The 21,632-nt window shown below is 34.1% G+C and overlaps 1 protein-coding gene across 3 annotated transcripts in view; it reads right to left on the minus strand.

The window, feature by feature from the left end:
* Window positions 1-21,632, minus strand: part of arhgap27 (Rho GTPase activating protein 27) — a 50,890-nt gene that overhangs the window by 16,332 nt on the left and 12,926 nt on the right. For 2 of the 3 annotated variants that reach the window (XM_055004749.1, XM_055004748.1), the window contains exons 2-3: window positions 5,601-6,074; window positions 3,693-3,932 (exon numbers count right to left, since the gene is read on the minus strand). In XM_055004749.1, coding sequence (XP_054860724.1) covers window positions 3,693-3,932; window positions 5,601-6,074 — 714 coding nt within the window. Of the gene's footprint in view, window positions 1-3,692; window positions 3,933-5,600; window positions 6,075-14,513; window positions 14,769-21,632 lie in introns of those variants that run through there. The other variant, XM_055004750.1, reaches the window with a different exon arrangement.

A 21,632-nucleotide genomic window follows, 5' to 3' on the forward strand; every position in this document is an offset into this window, starting at 1 on the left:
TCAGTGGCACTAATCTCTTCAAAAAAGAGAAAAAATTAGCGTTTAGGGAGCAAACACATGGGTACAAATGCCTCCAAGCACCGAGTCCCCTTTATGGCATGTCATCCCCCTGCTCTATTTCCCCACATTTTCTTGGCAAAATGCCTGAAAATATAATTAAAAAAACACAAAGTGAAAGTATTTTCACTGCTTTGGCCACTCCAGTGCAATGTGGCTCCTTATTTGTGCAATTATTTCATGCAAATATAAGACTTTAGGAGAAAAGAATGTCTTATGAGGGATGTTTTTTATGAGATAAGACAAGAAAAGTCTTCATTAATGCCACAGTGGGGGAGATTGTAGTGTTCCAGCAGCAAAATGGACGGTGCAAACGTTTAGGGAACATTTGTATAAAATAGAAATGAACAAAAAATATACAGAAATGCTGATTCTTGCATATGAGAAATGCAGCTATTGCACAAATTTGTCTAGAAAATAACAATATTGCACATATATACAGTATATATGTTGACAAATGATGGTGTTACACACGTTTTTATATTAGTACTTATATTAGGGATGTCTGATATTGGCTTTTTTGCCAATAACTGATATGCCGATATTGTCCAACTCTAAATTTCCGATTCCGATATCAACCGAAACCCATATCTGTGGGCTACTGAACTAATTTTAGGTAACATCACGTATCTCCTGTGGTGGAATTAACACATCATGCCTTCTTTTATTGTGACGCCCTACTGGATGCATTCTCAGATGCAACAAGGCTTTTCGATGGAAACACTGTCTGTGCAAAATAAGAATTTTATTGGTTTTCATGGATGAAACATGGATACATCCACATATAAACACTTATAGGAACTTTCTGGGATCCCAATGCCACAATTAGCTGTAAATTTTGTACTTTTTTTCCATTTTCAAGGGCCCTCCAGAGGGTCCGATCTGGCCTTCAGGACGACTTTGTAAAGTGTAAAAATTACAAAGAAGACATGCAAATTAAAAATTTGTAAAACTACAATTTTAAAGTAATTTCTAGACCATGACAAGTTGTTTTGATCATAAAGTAAAATACTAGATTGTTCATTGTTCTTTGGTCGTTTTGTGTCTCATTTTTGTAATATTTTGTCTTGTTTATGTTGTTTTTTATATGACTTTTGTCGTTTTGTTTCTCGTTTTTGTTGCTTTGTGTTTCCTTTTTGTCTCGCTTGAGGTTTTTGTCATACTTTTGTAATTTTGTTTTGCTTTATTCATTGTTTTGTATGTTGTTTTTGTCATTTTGTTTCTCGCTTTTGTCATTTTTTGTCTTGTTTGTCCATTTTTTTGTCACTCTAACTTTTTTGTCTAATTTTTTGCCTGTTTTTGTTTTGTTTCATGTCATTTGTCTAATTTTTTGTCATTTTGTTTTTCGCTTTGTCAATTTGTGTCTCATTTTTGTAATATTTTGTCATTTTGTTGTTTTTCATCTTTTTTTGTCTGACTTTTGTCGTTTTATTTCTCACTTTTGTCATTATTCGTCTTGTTTGCATCGTTTGTCCATTTTTTGTCACTTTGTAACTGTTTTGTCTTATTTTTTGCCTGTTTTTTATTTTGCTTCATGTCGATTGTTTAATTTTTTGTCATGTTGTTTCTTGCTTTTGTCGTTTTGTGTCTCGTCTTTGTAATATTTTGTCTTGTTTTTTGGCTTTTTAAAAATAAAACACTATATCATTTGTTCCACATACCTGTGACTAAATGTTGTGTTCCTTTGTAGATAAATTGATCTATAAGTTGTAATGTGGAAATGATAAACTGAGGCTGAATGTTGCTGAAATTCAATTTATTTTTCAAAACAAATTTCACTTTCTTCATAATGTTTTGTAAAAAGATAATTCTTTAAATGTGAACATTGTCAGAATGTACTTTTTTGCACTAAAACAAAAAAAAATGGAGTTGTGGTTATTTATAGGTTATTATGCTGTGATTTTACTGGTCACTGGAGATCAAATTGGACTAAATGTGGAACCTGAACTAAAAGAGTTTGATATCTCTGCTGTAAAGGCATCAGCCTGCTTTAGATCAAGCAGTTAGTCGACTTTAGAGCAGTAATCCATCAACACTGCGCTATAGAACCTGTTTCAGGGTCATTTTTGGGGAGAGTAAGTATCTACGCTTGAGTCGGTTCATCTAAGCGACCCGGATAAACTTCTATGTGGATCTTGGTGCTAACTGGTTAAATTCACTTTAGTTTTTAATTGGTTAAATTTAGTGGACAACAAACAGCCTCATAAAGAAGCAGTTTCCTCCCCTTTAACACTGTCGTCAACAATGTAAAAAGAATTCCCCATTTAGAGTAACATGTCAAAAGGTTCTGTCCAGTCACTGCTGTTTTGGTGTATTTGAAATTAGAATTTGGAGCTTCATTGTCATCATAATGCAGTGGAGGACAGTAAAACGATGACATTCTGAAGGTACTTCCTGTGCAAAACAAACAGCCTATGCAACAAGTACAAGAGACAATGCAGGAAGACGATGAAAAGACATTTTCTGATCTTCTATAAAAGACAGAAAGTTAACAACAGGACATTTCAAGCTTGATAAACATGTGAAAGGTCAACGCTGATGCACAAAGTCATCGTGCTTCAAGGTTCCTTTAATAGAAAAGTCACCTTTAGTCTGAAACTCTTTTCCCTTTATTCAGCATAAAAACCAAGACTCTAGGTGTTTCCACAATCAGACTCACTGAACACGATTTTAGTAATAATTTAAGTAAACAACTAGGCTAGTTTTATGGTGATACCAAATACTAGATGTTTTTACCCATGAATAATGACTGGATTTGGAATTTACATGTAATTTAAAAACGCTTTGTCTTCTTAAAATGATTTTATTTTCTCTTGTTCCAGGCCACAAATCTCCACTTCAGTCACACTTACATATATAAAACATTTAATTTTTATTTCAATCTATATTCTGAAGGTTTTTACAAAGTGGCTTAACCATATATCATCCATAGCCTCATTCTTATCTATTATATATATATCATTAATGTGCTGTTTATTACACTGTACACTTTAAAATGCACATTTTAAATTTATGCTCACACTGTTTATACTAATGTTTATATTTCAGGACTACTTATGCTAATCTATATTTTTTTAATACATATATCTGTTTATATTTCCTAGACTTTGAATGGGAACAACTGCAACGTAAGCAATGATTCTGATTCTTTCCGTAAAACATGGCGAAAATTGATTCTTTCTGATTGTTAACAGCATTTTCTGATTAATAGACTGATAATACCTCAATGAGTTAATGCATTATTTGCATATTTAAACATAATACTTCAGAAAATTTGCATAAAAAGTATAGTTGTCTTGGTGTAAGTAATCAGCAGAGAAAGTTTCATGGTGATATTTGTTTTTTATAGGTAAAATGACTGGACATCTGTGTGGAGGTGACACTTCCTGCCTCGTTCTATTCCTGTCTTGGCTCTATGGATAATGAGAGGGAAGAACGGAGCCTCTTGTGTTTTAATTCTATTAGACTGACATTAAAACAACCACAGACGACCTCTGAGGGAAACCTAAAATACTTTCTGCAACCAAACGTGCCGGTATCAGTGCTGGAATGTGTCTCTTAACGTCTCTGTCTGTGTCGAGCTGTAATCTCATTATTTATCTGGAATTTGACTGTATTTGGGACGTTTTCTGTACCTGATCTGGGGAGTTCTCGCTGGTGAACACCCAGGTTCCTCCGGGTTCCACCGTCAGGTTCCAACCCGCCGGCGTGCTGCGGTCCAGGTTGGCCCGGGGGATGATGGTCCGGGTCACATGACTCAGGGTGAACTCTTTAGGGAGCGTCGGAGGTCCGGTGGCCTGGAGCTCCTCATAGGCCTCCGGTGGATCAGCTGCTGGGTAATCCTCTGACGGGTAATCTTCCTCAGGCAGAGGAGGCTGACGGATGGAAAACAGAGAAAGTTAAAACATTTTACCCCGTAAGGCCAAATATAGAAAAAAAAAAAGCAAAAAATAAATAAAATAAACAAAAAATTACATACATATAAGATAATAATGAGGCTGTGGATGATATATGGTTAAGCCATTTTGGAAAAACCTTCAGAATATAGATTGGGACAGAAACTTAAAGTTTGATATGTGTAAGTGTGACTGAAGTGGAGATTTGTGGCTCGGAATAAGATAAAAAATCATGCCCTTATTATTAAATTACACATAAATTCCAATTCTAGCCATTATTTATGGGTAAAAAAATCTAGTAAATCCAGTAAAATCTAACTTCCCTAGTTTGTTTTTACAAATACGTTAAGTGGAATTATCAGTTTTGGAAAGCTGTGAAACTTAAATAAAATTAAATAAAATAAACAAAAAAATGACACATATAGATACATATATATATTTACAATTTAAAATTTACATAATAAATAATATTTAGAATTGTAGGTAAATCTGTAACATCAGTCTCTATTGGAAAGCTCAGTGTCTGTAGTTTGAAATGTGAATAACAGCGACTTGACGAAGTGTGAGCATTAATTTGTGGTTTTAACAGGAGTGAATATGTGAGACGGTCTCTTCTCACAGTTTAACCCTCCTGCTATCTTCATTTATGGGCACCAAAAAATATTGTTTCCTTGTCCGAAAAAAATCCAAAAATTCTGCAAAAAAATTCCCCAAATTTCTGAAAATTTGCAAAACCTTCAGGAAGAAAATTCCAATAATTCCTTAAAAATTTCCCTTAAAAGTTTCATTTTAAAAAAAAATGGCAAGAAAATTCTTGTAAATATTTTTAAAAAATGAGCAAAAATCTTTCAAAAAATCCTAAAAATATCTAAGGTGATTACATATATATATATATATATCAGTAAAGCTTCTAATATTTTTCCTCCCGTCCTTATGAAACATTTCTTTTTTTTCCACCAAAAAATGTTCAAAGATTTCCGAAAAATGTTGAAAATGTGGACATCAGAAGTTTCACTGTGAAAATATTTTCTCCACGTTTTCAAACTTTAAAACGGGTCAATTTTGACCTGCAAGACGACACGAGGGTTAAACACTTTAAACTGCGTTTGTATTTGGACTTTATGGCCTTCGGCAAAGACAAAAAAGGCCAAATTATCCCCCTTAATAAAGTCAGCTGAATAATTCCCCGCTGTGACCCTGATATTAAGCTCCATTACTTTTCTCTGACTTTCAAAAATGAGTCCCAACACTTCCGCGGCCTCAAAGTATTCTTCTTTCGTGGCCCATTAACGCCGTTTCTGCGGCTCGGGAAAGTCGTTCAAGGGGAACAAACTGGGTCATTAGCTGCTGGTGTCGTGAAGAAAAGCCACTCAGAATATAAAAGTACAACACAATAAGAAAATGTGTCAGGACGTGGATTTGTAGTTGGATTCTTTCCCCTGAAACACTTTAGGATGCTACAGAAAAAATGAGGGCAGAAGCTCCTGTTCTTTTACATTTAGGGACGCTACTCTGGTGCTGTGAGCTCTAATGAAAATGAGTCCTGTCTGCTATGTAGGTGCAGGAGATTTAATTCCATTAAAAGCAGCCTGTATTTACAGCTTCCCCCTGGGTGAGGCTAAAACCGGCTAAGTGGAGCAGCCTTACCCGCCCGTCCTCATGAAACCTGTGCACGCTCATGGGCTCCATCAGGGGGGGATACGGGCTCAGCGGCTCGGGAGGCTCCCAGGACGTCTCCCCAGACATCGGGTTGTAGAAGTACGGCCGTCCGCTGGTCTCATCCACCAGCTGCTCCCAGTCGGAGCCCCTGGCTGGGGGGGAGGCGGTGGACCGAGAGAGGGCCGGAGACTGGGGAGGCGAGGGGGTGAAGGGCTCCTCTGCTGGGGGAGGCTCCGGGTCCGAGGGGGAGTCCAGGAAGGGGCTGTCCCAGGTGGTCTGGCCGGTGGCGGGGTGGTAGTAGAACTCCTGACCGCTGTCCTGGTCCACGTGCACCTCCCAGCCCTCCGGGTCGAGGTAGGAGGGGGAGTAGGACGAGGGAGCCGAGGGGGGAGACTCGGAGATGCTCTGGCGAAGCTGAGCGACGTTCACGTACACGGCTGACCGCAGGTTTGCATTCTCCACCTGTGGAGAAACACAAAAGACGCACATGTACGTTGTAAAAACAATGAAGAGTTTAACAGTTTTTATCTGTAATTTTTTGAACAATTTACTGCTGTTTTACATATTTTCCTTCTTTTGCAAAATTACAGAAAATAAGTGAAATCACACATAAATGCTATTAATTTACATGTTAAGTCTAAAATATGTAACATAAATACCAGCTCATCTTGCCTGTAAAAATGCCATGTTTTTTTACTTTATGAATCACATTTGCCATTATTAGGGAAAAAAAATTGGGGCTTAAACATGAACAAAAAAATAGCAAAATCAACGAAAAAAAGGTATAAATTTACGTGTTAAAAAACAACAAAAAAAAAGTCTACATCAAATAATCTGTATTTTTATAAATGCTACTTTATTCTTCTGCAGTGTTTGACTGGAAATTACAGTGTTTTATTGTACTTAAATCAGCAAAAATATCATTGCGTTTGCCATTTGTCAAAAGAAAATGTATTCAAATTACTATTATTATTATTGTTGTTATTATTATTTATAGATTTATTAAAAAATTATCTCTCGTAAAATCATGGAAGCATGAATTTACTTGATGACCAAAGATGTAAATTATGTCTACTTTAAAACTCTGTGTTTTTATAAATATGAATTTATTAGTTTACAAACCTGGACTATAACACTATATTTCTTTTTACTGTATTTAAATCAGTAAAAATTATCATTATTTATAATAATTATACTTAGTTAAAAAAAACATCAATTTACATGTTGACTGTAAAAAAATAATAATACAAAGAAATGGGCCAAAGCTGTCAATAATGTCTAGAATAAAAATCTGTATTTTTATAAATAGTAATTAACTGTAATAATTAATAGTATTTATTTACAAAGCTTGACTATAACATTTTATTTCTTTTTACTGTATTTAAGTCCGTAAAAATTATCATTTTTACACATATTTGCCATAAAGCACTGAAAACGGTAAATCATATTTTTAACTGCTATTTTACAGGTTTGTCCTGTTTTGTTAAAGATAATATTTAGTAAAATCACCCCCACAAAAACACTAATTTATATGTTGACTGTAAAAATAAAATTAAAAAAAAATTGGCCAAAGCTGTAAATAACATCTACAATAAAAATTTGCATTTTAATAAATAGTAATAATTTATTAATTTACAAAGCTTGAATTTAAAATTTAATTTTTTTTACTGTATTCAAGTCAGTAAAAATTATCAATATTTTACACATATTTGTCATGAGCACTGAAAATGGTAAATAATTTGTTTAATTGCTATTTTACAGGTTTGTCAAATAGCGGGTTTTGTTAAAGATGATATGTCGTAAAAAATAAATAAATAAATAATAAAACTAGCAAAAAAAACCCATTAATTTACATGTTGACTGAAAAAATAAAATAAAATAAAATAAAACAAATAAATTGGCCAAAGCTGTAAATAGTGTCTACAATAAAAATCTGTATTTTTATAAATAGTAATCAGTAGTAATAATTAATAGTATTTATTTACAAAGATTGACTAGAACATTACATTTCTTTTTATTGGATTTAAGTCTGTAAAAATTATCATTATTTTATTCATATTTGCCATATTTAACTGTTATTTTACAGATTTGTGCTGTTTTGTTAAGGACAGTATTTCATTAAAAAAAAAAAACTTAAATGTATATGTTGACTGTAAAAATAAAAAAATAAAACTAAGAAATTGGCCAAACTTGTCAATAATGTCTAGAATAAAAATCTATGTTTTTACAGTTAGTCCATGTTTTACAGCGTGAGATGGTAAAATATAATTATTTTACATTTATTTGCCATGTTTTTGTTTTTTTCACAGTTTTTACATGTTATACTAAACCACCACTTTCTAATGTACAGGTTTTTGTAGAAGCTCCAGTAAATCCAAAGCTAACGCAGCAGCAGCAGTGTGTGTTTGTGTTTCTGCAGCTTCAACTCGTCCTCCAGCCCACTGATCTTACTGCAGCTCTTTATAAGTCAGTCTTCCGCATCTTACAGAGCACAGGAAGCTGCAAAATAAAACACACACAACAGACGTGTTCCTCGCACAGCACTGATCAATACCTAATTCTAGCCTCACCCAAAAACACCCTCACAGCAGAGTTTAGAGTGAAAACAAAACCCAAAGTTCACGTCTGTGTTAACTCCTTCCTTCCAGATCAGATCATGAGTGTAACTGTTGTGTTTTCTGACGTTCTGTCGAGTGTTGTGTTAACCCTCGTGTCATCCTGCAGGTCAAAATTGACCCGTTTTAAAGTTTGAAAATGTGGGGAAAAAAGTACAATTTCACAGTGAAACTTCTGATGTCCACATTTTCAACATTTTTGGGAAATTTTTGAACATTTTTTGGTGGTAAAAAGAAATGCTAAAAAAAAATGTTTCTTAAGAACATTCACATAAAAATCAACCAAAATCCAGTGAATCTCGCTGGATTTTGGTTGATTTTTTTGTGAATGTTCTTAAAGAAAATATTAGAAGCTCTACTGATATATATGTAATCATTTTAGATATTTTTAGGATTTTTTTGGAAGATTTTTACTCATTTTTAAAAAAATATTTCATAGAATTTTCTTGCCAAATTTGGGGGATTTTTTTAAAATAAAACTTTTAAGGGAAACTTTTAAGGAATTATTGGAATTTTCTTCCTGAAGGTTTTGCAAATTTTCAGAAATTTGGGTAATTTTTTTGCTAAATTTTTGGATTATTTTTTAGACAAGGAAACAATATTTTTTGGTGCCTGTAAATGAGGACAACAGGAGGGTTAAAAATAAAACTCTACCAACCACAGGTGAAGTTTCAGAGGGCTGAAAAGTAGGTTCACTACTTCCATCACGCATTAACTTGCTGTCCTGCAGCCTGGACTGAATAAAACCTCTAAAAACAAGCTGCATGTTTCAGAGAGGCTTCCTGAATCCTCCAGATGTGTTTTCATGAAGAGCGTCGCACATGATTCCACTCGGCAGGAACACAACATGCAAAGCAGGGCGGCTCATCACAGCTCATTTGCTTAAGAACTGGAAAGTGAGTGATGAAAGGCGGCTTCTGTCCGGCTCAAACTCAGTTGCAGCAACAGAGTATCACAACCGCACCAGAAATAAAACTACACAAAAAAAAAAGGGACTTGTTGTGTGACTTGTGTTGACCGTTGTTGCGTTCTCACCTGGGCTCCGCTGGGACGGCAGCTCTTCTCCCTGTGACTCCTGAGAGTTATCGCCCTGCAAAGCCTCTTATAAGCCATAACTGGAGAGAGGCTCCTTCTCTGTTTCAGACTCAACTCTAACTACCTTTTTGTCTCATCGCTCGACTCTTGGGCTAAATTTAAAGTCTGTCTTGTATCCGTTTATCACCATAATAAACATGCAGCACGCTACGAAGGAGAAGCATGTTATAGAAGGCAGCAGGCAGGGCCGGAAAGTGCTCTAGTACTGTATTTAAGTTCAATTTTAACCCTCCTGCTGTCTTCATTTACTGGCACCAAAAAATACTGTTTCCTTGTCTGAAAAAAATTTTAAAATTCTGCAAAAAAAAAATCACTAAATTTCTGAAAATTTGCAAAACCTTCAGGAAGAAATTCCAATAATTCATTAAAATTTTCCCTTAAAAGTTTTATCTAAAAAAAATCCCACAAGTTTGGCAAGAAAATTCTTGTAAATATTTTCAAAAAATGAGTAAAAATCTTCCAAAAAAATCCTAAAAATATCTAAAGTGATTCCATATATATCCATTCCATATATACTGGTAAAACTTCTAATATTTTCTTTTAAAAAATCAACCAAATCAACCAAAATCCAGTGAATTTCACTGGATGTTGCTTGATTTTTATGTGAATGTTCATAAGAAATATTTTTAACATTTCTTTTTTTCCACCAAAAAACGTTTAAAGATTTCCCAAAAATGTGGACATCAGAAGTTTCACTGCGAATTTTTTATTTTTTTCCAAAATTTTCAAACTCTAAAACGGGTCAATTTGGACCCGCAGGACGACACCAGGATTAAAGGTGTTTGTTGAGATTTGAGACTCAAATGCTGCACTTTGAACTGCACTACATTCATTTTCATATTCAAATCATATATTGTTCATTCTGCATGACTTCTTATCAGGTTATTTTAATCTAATTGAGTCTTAAAAGTGATATTTTCTTTAAAAAGCAAAAAATATGACACGTGGCAAGGATGTTTTAACAAGTTTTCAGTGTAAATCCAGTAGTTTCTTTGAAAAAGATGCATTTTTTTATGATTCTAGTGAAGCAGTCTGCAGGATTTTTCAGGTTTTGAGCTCCACTAGCACTAATTTTAAGAAAATCTATGATTTTAAGAGTCAGTTACATATATATAAATACAGATTGAAAGCTCTGAATTTCTTCAAAAAGCAAAAAATACAACACTGTGGTAATATTTTAACCAGTTTTCACCGTAAATCCAGCAATTTCTTTTTTAAAAAGTTGTTTTTTTCATCATTATAGTGAAGCAATCTGCAGGATTTTTCAGTTTTTGAGCTATGCTAGCAAATTTTTTCAATTATTTTACAAAAACATTGATTTAATAGTGAATTGTAGATATAAAGATACAGTATGTCTTTGTGAAATTGGAAGTTTTGCAATTTAAACCACAAGATAAGACAGTTATCATTTGCTCCACTGTGTTAAACTACAACAACCGAACGCTGCTTTTCATACTCTGCGAAAAAAAAGCCCACAAAATCATATCATAGCTCTGATTTTCTTTAAATAGCAAAAAAATACAACAATGTGGTAATGATATTTTGACCCATTTCACTGTAAATAAAGAAGTTTCTTTTAAAAAGTTGCATTTTTCATCATTCTAGTGCAGCAATCTGCAGGATTCTTTAGTTTTTGAGCTACACTGGCAGATTTTTCACTTATTTTACAAAAAATCTGGCTTATAAGTCAATTATAGACATAGAGACACAGTACGTCCTCATGAAATTAAACATTTTGTAATTTAAACCACAAAATAAGTGTGTGTTAAACTACAACAACCGCAGGCTGCTTTTCATAATCTGTGATAAAAATCTTATAATATCATATCATAGCTCTGATTTTCTTTAAAATGCAAAAAAATCACTAAAAATTTGATACATGGTAATGATATTTTAACCGGTTTTCAGGGTAAATCCAGTAGTTTGTTAGAAAAAGTTGCATTTTTGTCATTGTAGTGCAGCAATCAGGAGAATTTCTTCAGGTTTCAAGCTGCACTGACAGATTTCATCATTTATTTTACAAAACTACAGTTTTAAGACTCAACTATAGATGCAGAGATATAATATATTTTCATGAAATTGAAAGTTTTGCAAGTTAGGGTTAGGGTTAGTAATAATACAGTTATCATTTGCTCCACTGTGTCAAACTACAACAACAACATCTTTCTTTCCATAAACTGAGATAATAATCTTATAATATCATTTCATAAAGAAAAGAATATGACAATGTAATCATGATATTTTAAACAGTTTTCCCCATAAATCCAGCAGTTTCTTTTAAAAAGCTGCATTTTGTATCATTCTAGTGAAGCAATCTGCAGGATTTTCTTCTGGCTTTGAGATTCACTGACAGATTCTTTCACTTAATTTACAAAAATATGATTTTAAGGGTCAAATATAGATGCAGATGTACAACATGTCTTCGTGAAATTGGACGTTTTGCAAGACAGACCACAAAATAATACCGTTATCATTTGCTCCACTTTGTCAAACTACAACAGCAGCAGGCAGCTTTTCATAATCTGTGACAATAATCCCATAAATATCATATCATAGCTCTGATTTTCTTTAATAAGAAAAAAAAGTTGCAATTTTTATCATTCAAGTGTAGAAATTTGCTGTATTTGTTTCAGATTTTGAGTCACACTGACAGATATTTTCACACATTTTACGAAAACACAGTTTTAAGAGTCAGTTTTAAATGCAGAGATACGAACATTTTGCAGGGAAAACCGCAAAATGATCCAGTTAAACTACAACAATAGCAGCCTGCTTTTCAGAATTTTTGATAATAACCTCACAACTTCATATCACCACTTTGATTATCATCAAAGAAGAACATTTCTGAGTCGTTTAACTTTGGATACAACTAATAGTGCATGTGCAGGATTCTCGCATGGCATTCCTACTTTTGCTCAAGTAAAACGTCCAAATACTTCTTCCAACCATACAAATATGCTACAAAAAACTCTGGAGATGAAGACAAAAGTCAGATACGTGAATAAAATGTAGACTATAGCAGAGCCAGGAGAGCATTTCTGCATCAGCGGCTATCTAACGCTATCACTTTGCTAACTTGGCTTCACCATTGATTCCGGTGTAATCAGGAGGCGATCGATGAGGACAACCAGACAAGTGACCCCAAAACATATTAATTAACAGCAACACGCCATGAACACGCAGAGAGAGAGAGGAAATGAAACAGCTGCGTGATCGATCGGTGAGACAGCAACAAACTGCTCAAACTCAACCGCATGCAATGAAAGGAAAACTGTCCAAACAAACACGTCACATAGGAGCAAGAACGTCAAGAAATGTGACATTCTTAAACACTTTTTGTTTCTTTCCTTTCTATTTTATGCTTCTTCGCTCCATTCCCCGCAGAAATACTGTACTTTACATTCATTTAACCCTCGTGTCGTCCTGCGGGTCAAATTTGACCCGTTTTAAAGTTTGAAAATGTGGAGAAAAAAAAATATATTTTCACAGTGAAATTTCTGATGTCCACATTTCAACATTTTTGGGAAATCTCTGAACATTTTTTGGTGGAAAAAAGAAATGTTAAAAATGTTTCTCCAGAACATTCACATAAAAATCAACCCAAATCCAGCGAAATTTTGTGGATTTTGGTAGATTTTTTTTTGTGAATGTTCTTGAAGAAAATATTAGAAGTTTTACTGATATATACAGCATCACTTTAGATAATTTTAGGATGTTTTTGGAAGATTTTTACTAATTTTTTGAAAATATTTACAAGAATTTTCTTTGGGGGATTTTTTGCAGAATTTTTGGATTTTTTTCAGACGAGGAAATAATATTTTTCGGTGCCCGTAAATGAAGACAACAGGAGGGTTAAGCTAATTCTCCACAGTGTCCTTGACCAAAACACCGGCTCAGAGCTCCAGAGAGGCTCCCAACACTCAAAGTGGGTTAAATGCAGAGAATTAATTTCCCTACAGGATTTAATGAAGGGATAACTTCATATCTGACAGACAGAGTTACCATTTTTCAAGATTTAACATGTAAAAGGGTTAAAAAAAACAAACAAACAAAAGAGTCAAAAGTCAACCTGATTGACAACTTGCGTGGTTTCTACAAACTATTCACAGTTCCTCAAAAAAGCAGGACACTAATACTTTCACTTTTCCAACTGTAAGTACATTTTACTCACAATACTACTGTCTTTCTAGCTATGAGTTTGAATGGAGGTGTTTCCCTCTCTGAACTACAGTACTGCTGCTTTTAAATGAATATTTCTTCCATTTATTGCCCTTTATGCAGGTCAGTCTTGTATTGTGAAGGATCTAAAAGAGTTTAAAGGTGATAACTTTCTCTAATGTGGCTGTTTTGATTCAAAAACAGCAGATGCAAGCAAATAAAAGTGTCAACTTCATCCCTAAACTCATGGCTGCAGAGTTTGGAGGTTATATGTCCCATAAAAAGTACATTTTTCAGGCTGAATATTCAGATTTTAACACACAAAAGTGCTCTTTAAGTTCATTTAAGTCAATTCTCCACAGTGTCTTTGAGCAAAACACTGAATTAGAGTTCCATGGTGACATAACCCTCTAGGATTTAATAAGAATTAACTTCAGATCTGATAGTTGGAGTTCTAAAGATTTTGTACATAAAACACTCTTAAAAATAAATAAAAGTGTCAAAAATCAACCTGATTGTCAAGTTATGTGGATTCTGACCCTTCTGTTTGAGTTGAGGATGCAAAAAAAATCTTCTATCATTGATCATATGCTCAGTTTTTGCACTTTCTGTAGGTCAGTCTTGTATTTTGAAGCAGATAAAGTGGATCTAAATGAGTATAAAGGTGATAACTGTCTCTGATGTGGTTGTTTTGATGTTAAAACTTGCCTGAAAATCTGACTGCAAGCAAATAAAAGTGTCAACTTCATCCCTAAACTCATGACTGCAGCGTTTGGAGGTGATACGCCACAAAAAAAGTACATTTTTCATGCTGAATATTCAGATTTTAACACATGAAGCTGCTTTGTAGCAAAGAAACAAAAGAGGTTAAACATGGCACGATGCTATCGGTTCACTATTACTTCACTGAGCACAGGAAAAGAAAACAAGTGCAGAGGAGGTGCGTGTGAAAACAGGAAGCATCGCAGTCATTATACCATACGAGTTAAAAGTCTAATAAAAGCTGCTTTTCTCCCACCGGCTGCTGACCTACCTGAGGAACCACCGGCAGAGTCAGGCCCCTCCTGGCCTGATGACTCGACCAGACCCTGGAGTACATGTCCATCATGTTCACGTCGCTGTAACTAGAGGAGCCATACGTCCAGAGAGCGGAGACCGAACTGCTAAAGTTGTGATGGGATCGAGCGGTTTTTCACAAACACACCCTCCTCCTCCTCCTGGTCTCAGAGCAGCAGCAGCAGCAGCAGCAGCAGCAGCAGCAGATGTTGCAGCCCAGACAGAAAGCAGAACTGTGAACGCTGTTACAATAGCAGCAGGAAGGGACGGCCTGCCTGGCTGAGATGTGTGTGGGTGTCTGTGTTTGTGTGTCTGTGCATGAATGCCTGCACACAAGACAAGAGGGTAAAGGGTAACCGTCTGTGTGCAGCCAAAAAAGCAAGCAAGAAAAAAAACAAGACAGAAAGAGCTGCAGGTCACCTCAACCTACTTCCTCATTATGATAAAAATAAAAGGAAATGACAGCAGTAGAAACAAAGCTGTTAACCCTCGTGTCGTGCTGCAGGTCAAAATTGACCCGTTTTAAAGTTTAAAAATATGGGGAAAAAATAATATTTTCACAGTTAAACTTCTGATGTCCACATTTTCAACATTTTTGGGAAATTTTTGAACATTTTTTGGTGAAAAAAAAATGTTAAAAATGTTTCTTAAGAACATTCAGAAAAAAATCAACTAAAATCCAGCGAATTTCACTGGATTTTGGTTGATTTTTTTGTGAATGTTCTTAAAAGAAAATATTACAAGTTTTACTGATATATATGGAATCACTTTAGATATTTATAGGATTTTTTTGGAAGATTTTTACTAGTTTTTTGAAAATATTTACAAGAATTTTCTTGCCAAATTTGGGGGATTTTTTAAATAAAACTTTTAAGGGAAACTTTTAAGGAATTATTGGAATTTTCTTCCTGAAGGTTTTGCAAATTTTCAGAAATTTGGAGAATTTTTTTTCTGAATTTTTGGATTTTTTTCAGACAAGGAAACAATATTTTTTGGTGCCTGTAAATGAAGACAGCAGGAGGGTTAAAGAAACATGGCCACCAGAAGAAAAGACAACAGAAGAAGCTGCTCAGTCTTTGACTACGAGCTTCTCTACAGCGTCCTCCTAGCAGGTGGAGAAAAGGGAAGCAATCGTTTCCCACAGAGTGATGGAAAAGCTGCTATTCTGATGAGACATTGTGTTGTTAAAATTACCCACCAGGGCAAATGTGTGAAACGGGAAGTCTTGTTTTTTTTGTTCAATTGTTCAATCAACACTTCCTTGTATGTGAGATGACGTTAACCGACGGCAGGCAGCAGTTTGTGGCTGTTTCTGAGGAGGTTTCTGGGTTTTGGGTTCATCACAAATCTGGTTTGAGGCCACATGTTGACTCTGGTGTTTGTATTGATAAATTCTACGCTTTTTTTAGTGCTTGTTGTGCTTGTATGGGACGAGAACATCCCTTTTTTTTCTAAGTTCCTTAAAATAGATATGCAAAGTAAAAAAACTTAAAAAACTGTAAAAAAAAAAAGATCCCACAATAAAAACTGTGAAAATCTGGCAGCAGGTTTGCTACTGGAACACTCAAAAACTGTAAAAATGCTGAAAATAACAAAAAATACCTGTAAAATATGATTTTTTTTTGTGGCTCTAAATACAGTAAATCTGAGACATTTTACTGTTTCATATTATGAAAGAAGAAACTGATATTAATTAAAAAAAAATACACATTATTGATGTGGACATTATTTACAATTTATACTTCTTTTTATTTACAGTCAGCTTGTTTAACTAGTCTTTATCTCTCATATAACAAAATAAGAAAAATCTTGTTTTTCCATTTTAGTAAATAATAGATTAAAAATTGCTAAAATTAGTAAATTTTAGTAAATGATAGATAACAAGTAGTAAAACATGCTAACTGTAAAAAACTATAATTTGTAAATAATGTCTATTTTTTAAATTAATATTCATTTATTATTTACAATTTGTAAGTTTTTAATTACTTTTTATAGTCAACATGTTTTACTAGTTTTTATTTATCATTTAACAAAATAGGAAAAATAAAATAAAAAACCAAAAAGAAAATTATTGTAAAATGGGTACATATTTTTTGCCAATTTAAATACAGAAAAACTGTGTGATTTTCACACATTGTAAATGAATATATTGCTATTTTAAAAAAATAAATAAAATTTTGGTTTTATTAAACATTATCTGTAATATCTGTGATTTAACAAAATATGAATAATGTAATTTTTCTTTAAAATATTGGCAAGTGTCTGGAAAATAATTTTGCTTTTGCCTGATTTAGATACAGTAAAAAAAGAAATTATATGACCTAATGTTGTAAAAGAATAAATTATTTTTCTTTTAAATACCAGAACATGTGTGTAAAATAATATTTTATAAATATTTAATCACTGTAAAAACATTGTGACTTTCTCGCCAAAAGTTGTAAAAGAACAATTTAAAGTTCAGATTTTTGATGTGGGCATTATTTACAGTTGTGCCCTGTTGTTTATGATTAAATAAATATATTTTTTCTGTGATTTTTACGAGCTTTTATCTGCAATTGTAACAAATAAACTTACATTTTTAAAAAATCCTTATTACACATATTTTTCTTTAATACAACAGAGAGCATGTGCAAAAAAATATTTCCTGGTGATTTAAATACAATTTAAATTTTTTAAGTGGACATTACTTACAATTTTGGCTTGTATTTTTACAGTTAACATGTAAATTAATATATTTACTACTTTTTTTATACTTGTAATTTGACAAATCTGGGGAAATCTGCACAAAAAAACAACAAAAAACAGTAAACTGTTAAAAAAATGAGAAAAACTCTTGTATTGTGTTATTTCTTACAGTGTATGGTGTCTCATTTGTGAATTCTGATCGAAGATAAGAAAAAAGATTTTTAAAATTCCTTAAAAGTTTCCCTTAAAAGTTTTTTTTTTTTTTAAATCCCCAAATTTGGCGAGAAATAATTTTTTTTAAAAATTGTAAATAATTTTTAAAAATGAATAAAAATCTAAAAAATCCTTTAAAAAATATCTAAAGTGATTCCACATATATCAGTAAAAGTTCTAATATTTTCTTTAAGAACATTCACATAAAAATCAACCAAAATCCAGCGAATTTCGCTGGATCTTGGTTGATTTTTTTCTGAACGTTCTTAAGAAACATTTTTTTTAACATTTCTTTTTTTCCACCAAAAAAATGCTCAAAAATTTCCCAAAAATGTTGAAGATGTCATAGTTTCCACTGTGACAATATATATTTTTCCCCACATTTTCAAACTTTAAAACGGGTCAAACTGACCCGCAGGACGACACGAGGGTTAAAATGATATTCACAGAACTTCTACGCAAACAGCCGTGTAAATACCGTAATTTCCGGACTATTGAGCGCACCGAAATATAAGCCTCACCCACTAAATTTAAAAAGAAAAAAGTTTTGTACATATACAAGCCGCACCTGACTATAAGCCGCAGGTGTCCACGTTGTAACATGAGATATTTACACAGAAAGATTTTTTAAAAAACTTTTAATTAAAGTATGCTTTTTCCGAACAGTGCCTGTAACTTCGCAGTAAAACGCATTGAGTCAGTTCACGCTGCCGACTCCAACGTCTCACCATTGATTCATTGATATCAAGCTTACGCTCTATTTCCTTCTTCGACAGGCAGATCGGTTGCCTTTACCTTAAAAACTGTGTTTCCGACCCGTTTCTGCCGGCCGCCGAACCGCGGTTGGGCAGCCTCGGGTAGCGCTAGCCCGCTTAGCTTAGCGGTTGGGCAGCCTCGGGTAGCGCTAGCCCGCTTAGCTTAGCGGTTGGGCAGCCTCGGATAGCGCTAGCCCGCTTAGCTTAGCGGTTGGGCAGCCTCGGGTAGCGCTAGCCCGCTTAGCTTAGCGGTTGGGCAGCCTCGGGTAGCGCTAGCCCGCTTAGCTTAGCGGTTGGGCAGCCTCGGGTAGCGCTAGCCCGCTTAGCTTAGCGGTTGGGCAGCCTCGGGTAGCGCTAGCTAGGGACTTTATTGAACCAGCAGCAACTGTCCACGTGCACTGGCTTCCCACTCTTGTCCTGTATAACTGGCTATATCATCATGGTGCATCTCACTATGCCTCCGCTTCCACACTCATCTCTGCAACACACACACACACCTGCAGCGCTCCTCCTCACGTCACACTCACACACATCGCAACCTGCCGAAGGTAAAGGAGAGGAGACTCGGCCTGCAACAGCTGCATCATATGCATTTCTTTGTGTGTTTTCCATGATGAGGGTGTGTGCATGAAGCACAAAATGACTGATTTGAAGAATTTAGTGAGTGTGTTTGATTTAATTCGAAGTTTCATTGGTCCACTGTGACCTGTTCGGTAATTTTATTGGTCTGATGTGACGAGGCTAAATGTATTGATGGCATGAAGCTCGCACGTAAAAATCTATACATTAGCCGCATCGTTGTATAAGCCGCAGGGTTCAAAGCGTCAGAAAAAAGTAGCGGTTTATAGTCCGGAAATTACGGTATCTACTTTTAAATCGTGTTTCTGAGCGGAGTGAGAACAACTCGGTGCCCTCAGCAACACACGAAGCAGCAATCTGCTTGATTACTTAACCACATTAGCACTTATCCAATCAAACAATGGGAGAACCAAATTGGGGCCCAAATCACGCCACAAAAGCACACAGTTGAGCCATTGAATCCGTCTGGCTGCACTCCCTCTTACATCACACTCATCATGGCCCAGAATCCACGATGACTCCAGAAATGTGGAATCCAGCAGCTTATCTCCACCTGATCCAACGTACCAATAAACCCGCTGATGCTGCTTCATGAAGGGCGTCTCCCACTCCAGCTGTGTAGGTGGAGTGTTTTCTGAGTGGGAGGGGAAATATTTAAGCACTGGTTGCTGCAACGCTCAGCAGGGAAACTGTCAGGGAGCCAATCGAAATGGAAACCACGCAGTTGTGCAAAGATGCCACTTTGACATTCAGGTAAAGGTGCAAGTAAATATCAACAGACGGCGTGAAAACAAACTGAAAGTGGTGGGAGAAGTATTCACATCCTTATAAAATATAAAAATACTCCTTTAAAAATGAGAAAAATCCTCATTTTAGCAGCAAAATTGTACTATTTTTATCCACCATTTACCAAATTAGGAAAAGTCTGTAAAATAAATGTTAAAAAATTATTATTTTTCAATCCCATCTGTTAAATGGGTACATTTTTAGCCATTTTAAATCCAGTAAAAACTGTAATTTTCACTCAAGCTGATAGTGGTGGAAGAAGTATTCAGATCCTTGTAAAATGTAGAAATACTCCATAAAAAATGAGAAAAATTCTCATTTTAGCAGCAAAATTGTCTCCTATTTTTCAGTACTACATATGCATGAGTTTTACAGAAAATATCTGTAAAATAACAGTATTTTTAGCTGATTTAAATATTGTAAAAAAAATAATGTGATTTTATGGACAGAGAATAAATTACAGATTGCCATTTGTAAAATCTGGACATTACAGTTTTGACCCATTTTGTATTTATTTTATTTTTTTGATGTGATTTTAAAGAGTATGTTTTTCTAAAAATCTGTAATAAAATAAATGTAATAATCTGCAAAAAAAAACGTTAAATGTGTACTGACTGTTTATCAATACTTACATGAATTTGCTTTTACATAACAGAAAATATATGTAAAATAACAATATTTTAGCTGATTTATAGTTTAAAAAATAGTGTGATTTTACAGACATAAAATAAATTACAAATTACCATTTGTAAAATCTGGACTTTTTAAAATTGTTTTGAATGGTTGTAATAATAAAAATAAATCAAATAACATTAAAATTAATGATTTTTTCTATCATTTTACTTTTTTAATCTGTACTTTAACAAAATAGGAAAATTCTGTAAAATAACAGTTTAATATATATGTTTATTCCAATTTTATGGTCAAACATTGTAAAAGGTACAGTTGCAGGTAAATATCAGCAGACAGCAAGCAAACAAACTGACAGATCCTTGGAAAATGTAAAAATACGAAAATTATGAATGAGAAAACTACTATTTATGTAAAAGAACACGAGTATTAGCAGCAAAATCTAGATTAAGTATTTAAGTAAAAGTGCTGCATTGGTCCCTCAAAACTGAAATATATATTATATATGACATAATATTAATATTGGATTATTAATACCAAAGAAACAGTGTGTCGGCGGCATGTTGATGCTGCAGCTGCTGCAAGTTTAAACTACTTTAAATCCAATTTCATATACAGTTTATATGTAAATATGTACATAATGTAAATAAATGTAAATCTGCTTTGACTTCATGTTGGATTTCTGGTGAAATATAAGGTCTTTAGAATATTTATTGAAATGAAACTATGAGGGAAGTTTTTGGTATAATATAAATCTAATAATGTGAAATGTGACTCTGACTATATACTTCTTTTTTTTTTTAAACCAACACTTTTTAACTGTGCTGTATTTTACAAGCTTGTTATATTATTTATTGTGTAAAATCTTCATCTTTAAACTGTCTGATGAATGCAGTGGAGTAGAAAGTCCAACATTTCCCTTTAAAAGGTAGCATAAAATAAAACAGAAATAATTCAGTACTACTTGACTTCTACAAACAGAACAAAGTCTGAAACATTCTGGACTCCAGTTCGGCTTTTCGTTTGCTGAAACCGTCGACTTTTTACTAATACTTGCAGCAAAACACAACCGTCCTGGACGTGGGACAAACAGAAGAGGATCACTGTAATCAAGCACTTCATTACGACTCTAAATAAACCTTTTAAAAATAGTAATGACACAACAGACATTCCTGAGCATGTGACTAATGCAGCCTTTAACAGAGACCAGCCGACACTTCCTTCAGAGCACAGATAGGTCCTTTTCTAGATCATTTCTGCAACATGATATGAGATCAAATACGAGGGAAATGCAGACGTTCTGCTTCCTCTCATGTTAACTGGCCTGATGTGGCACCATTTTGCAACTTTAAATCTAATAATAATATTGAAACATACTCATTTGCCCTAGTTTGTGCTTCTTATATACTAATATTATTTGTCCTCTCATATACCTTTCATACTGAAGA

The sequence above is a fragment of the Amphiprion ocellaris genome, chromosome 18 (genome assembly GCF_022539595.1).
Source record: "Amphiprion ocellaris isolate individual 3 ecotype Okinawa chromosome 18, ASM2253959v1, whole genome shotgun sequence".
Taxonomy (NCBI): Eukaryota; Metazoa; Chordata; class Actinopteri; family Pomacentridae; genus Amphiprion; species Amphiprion ocellaris.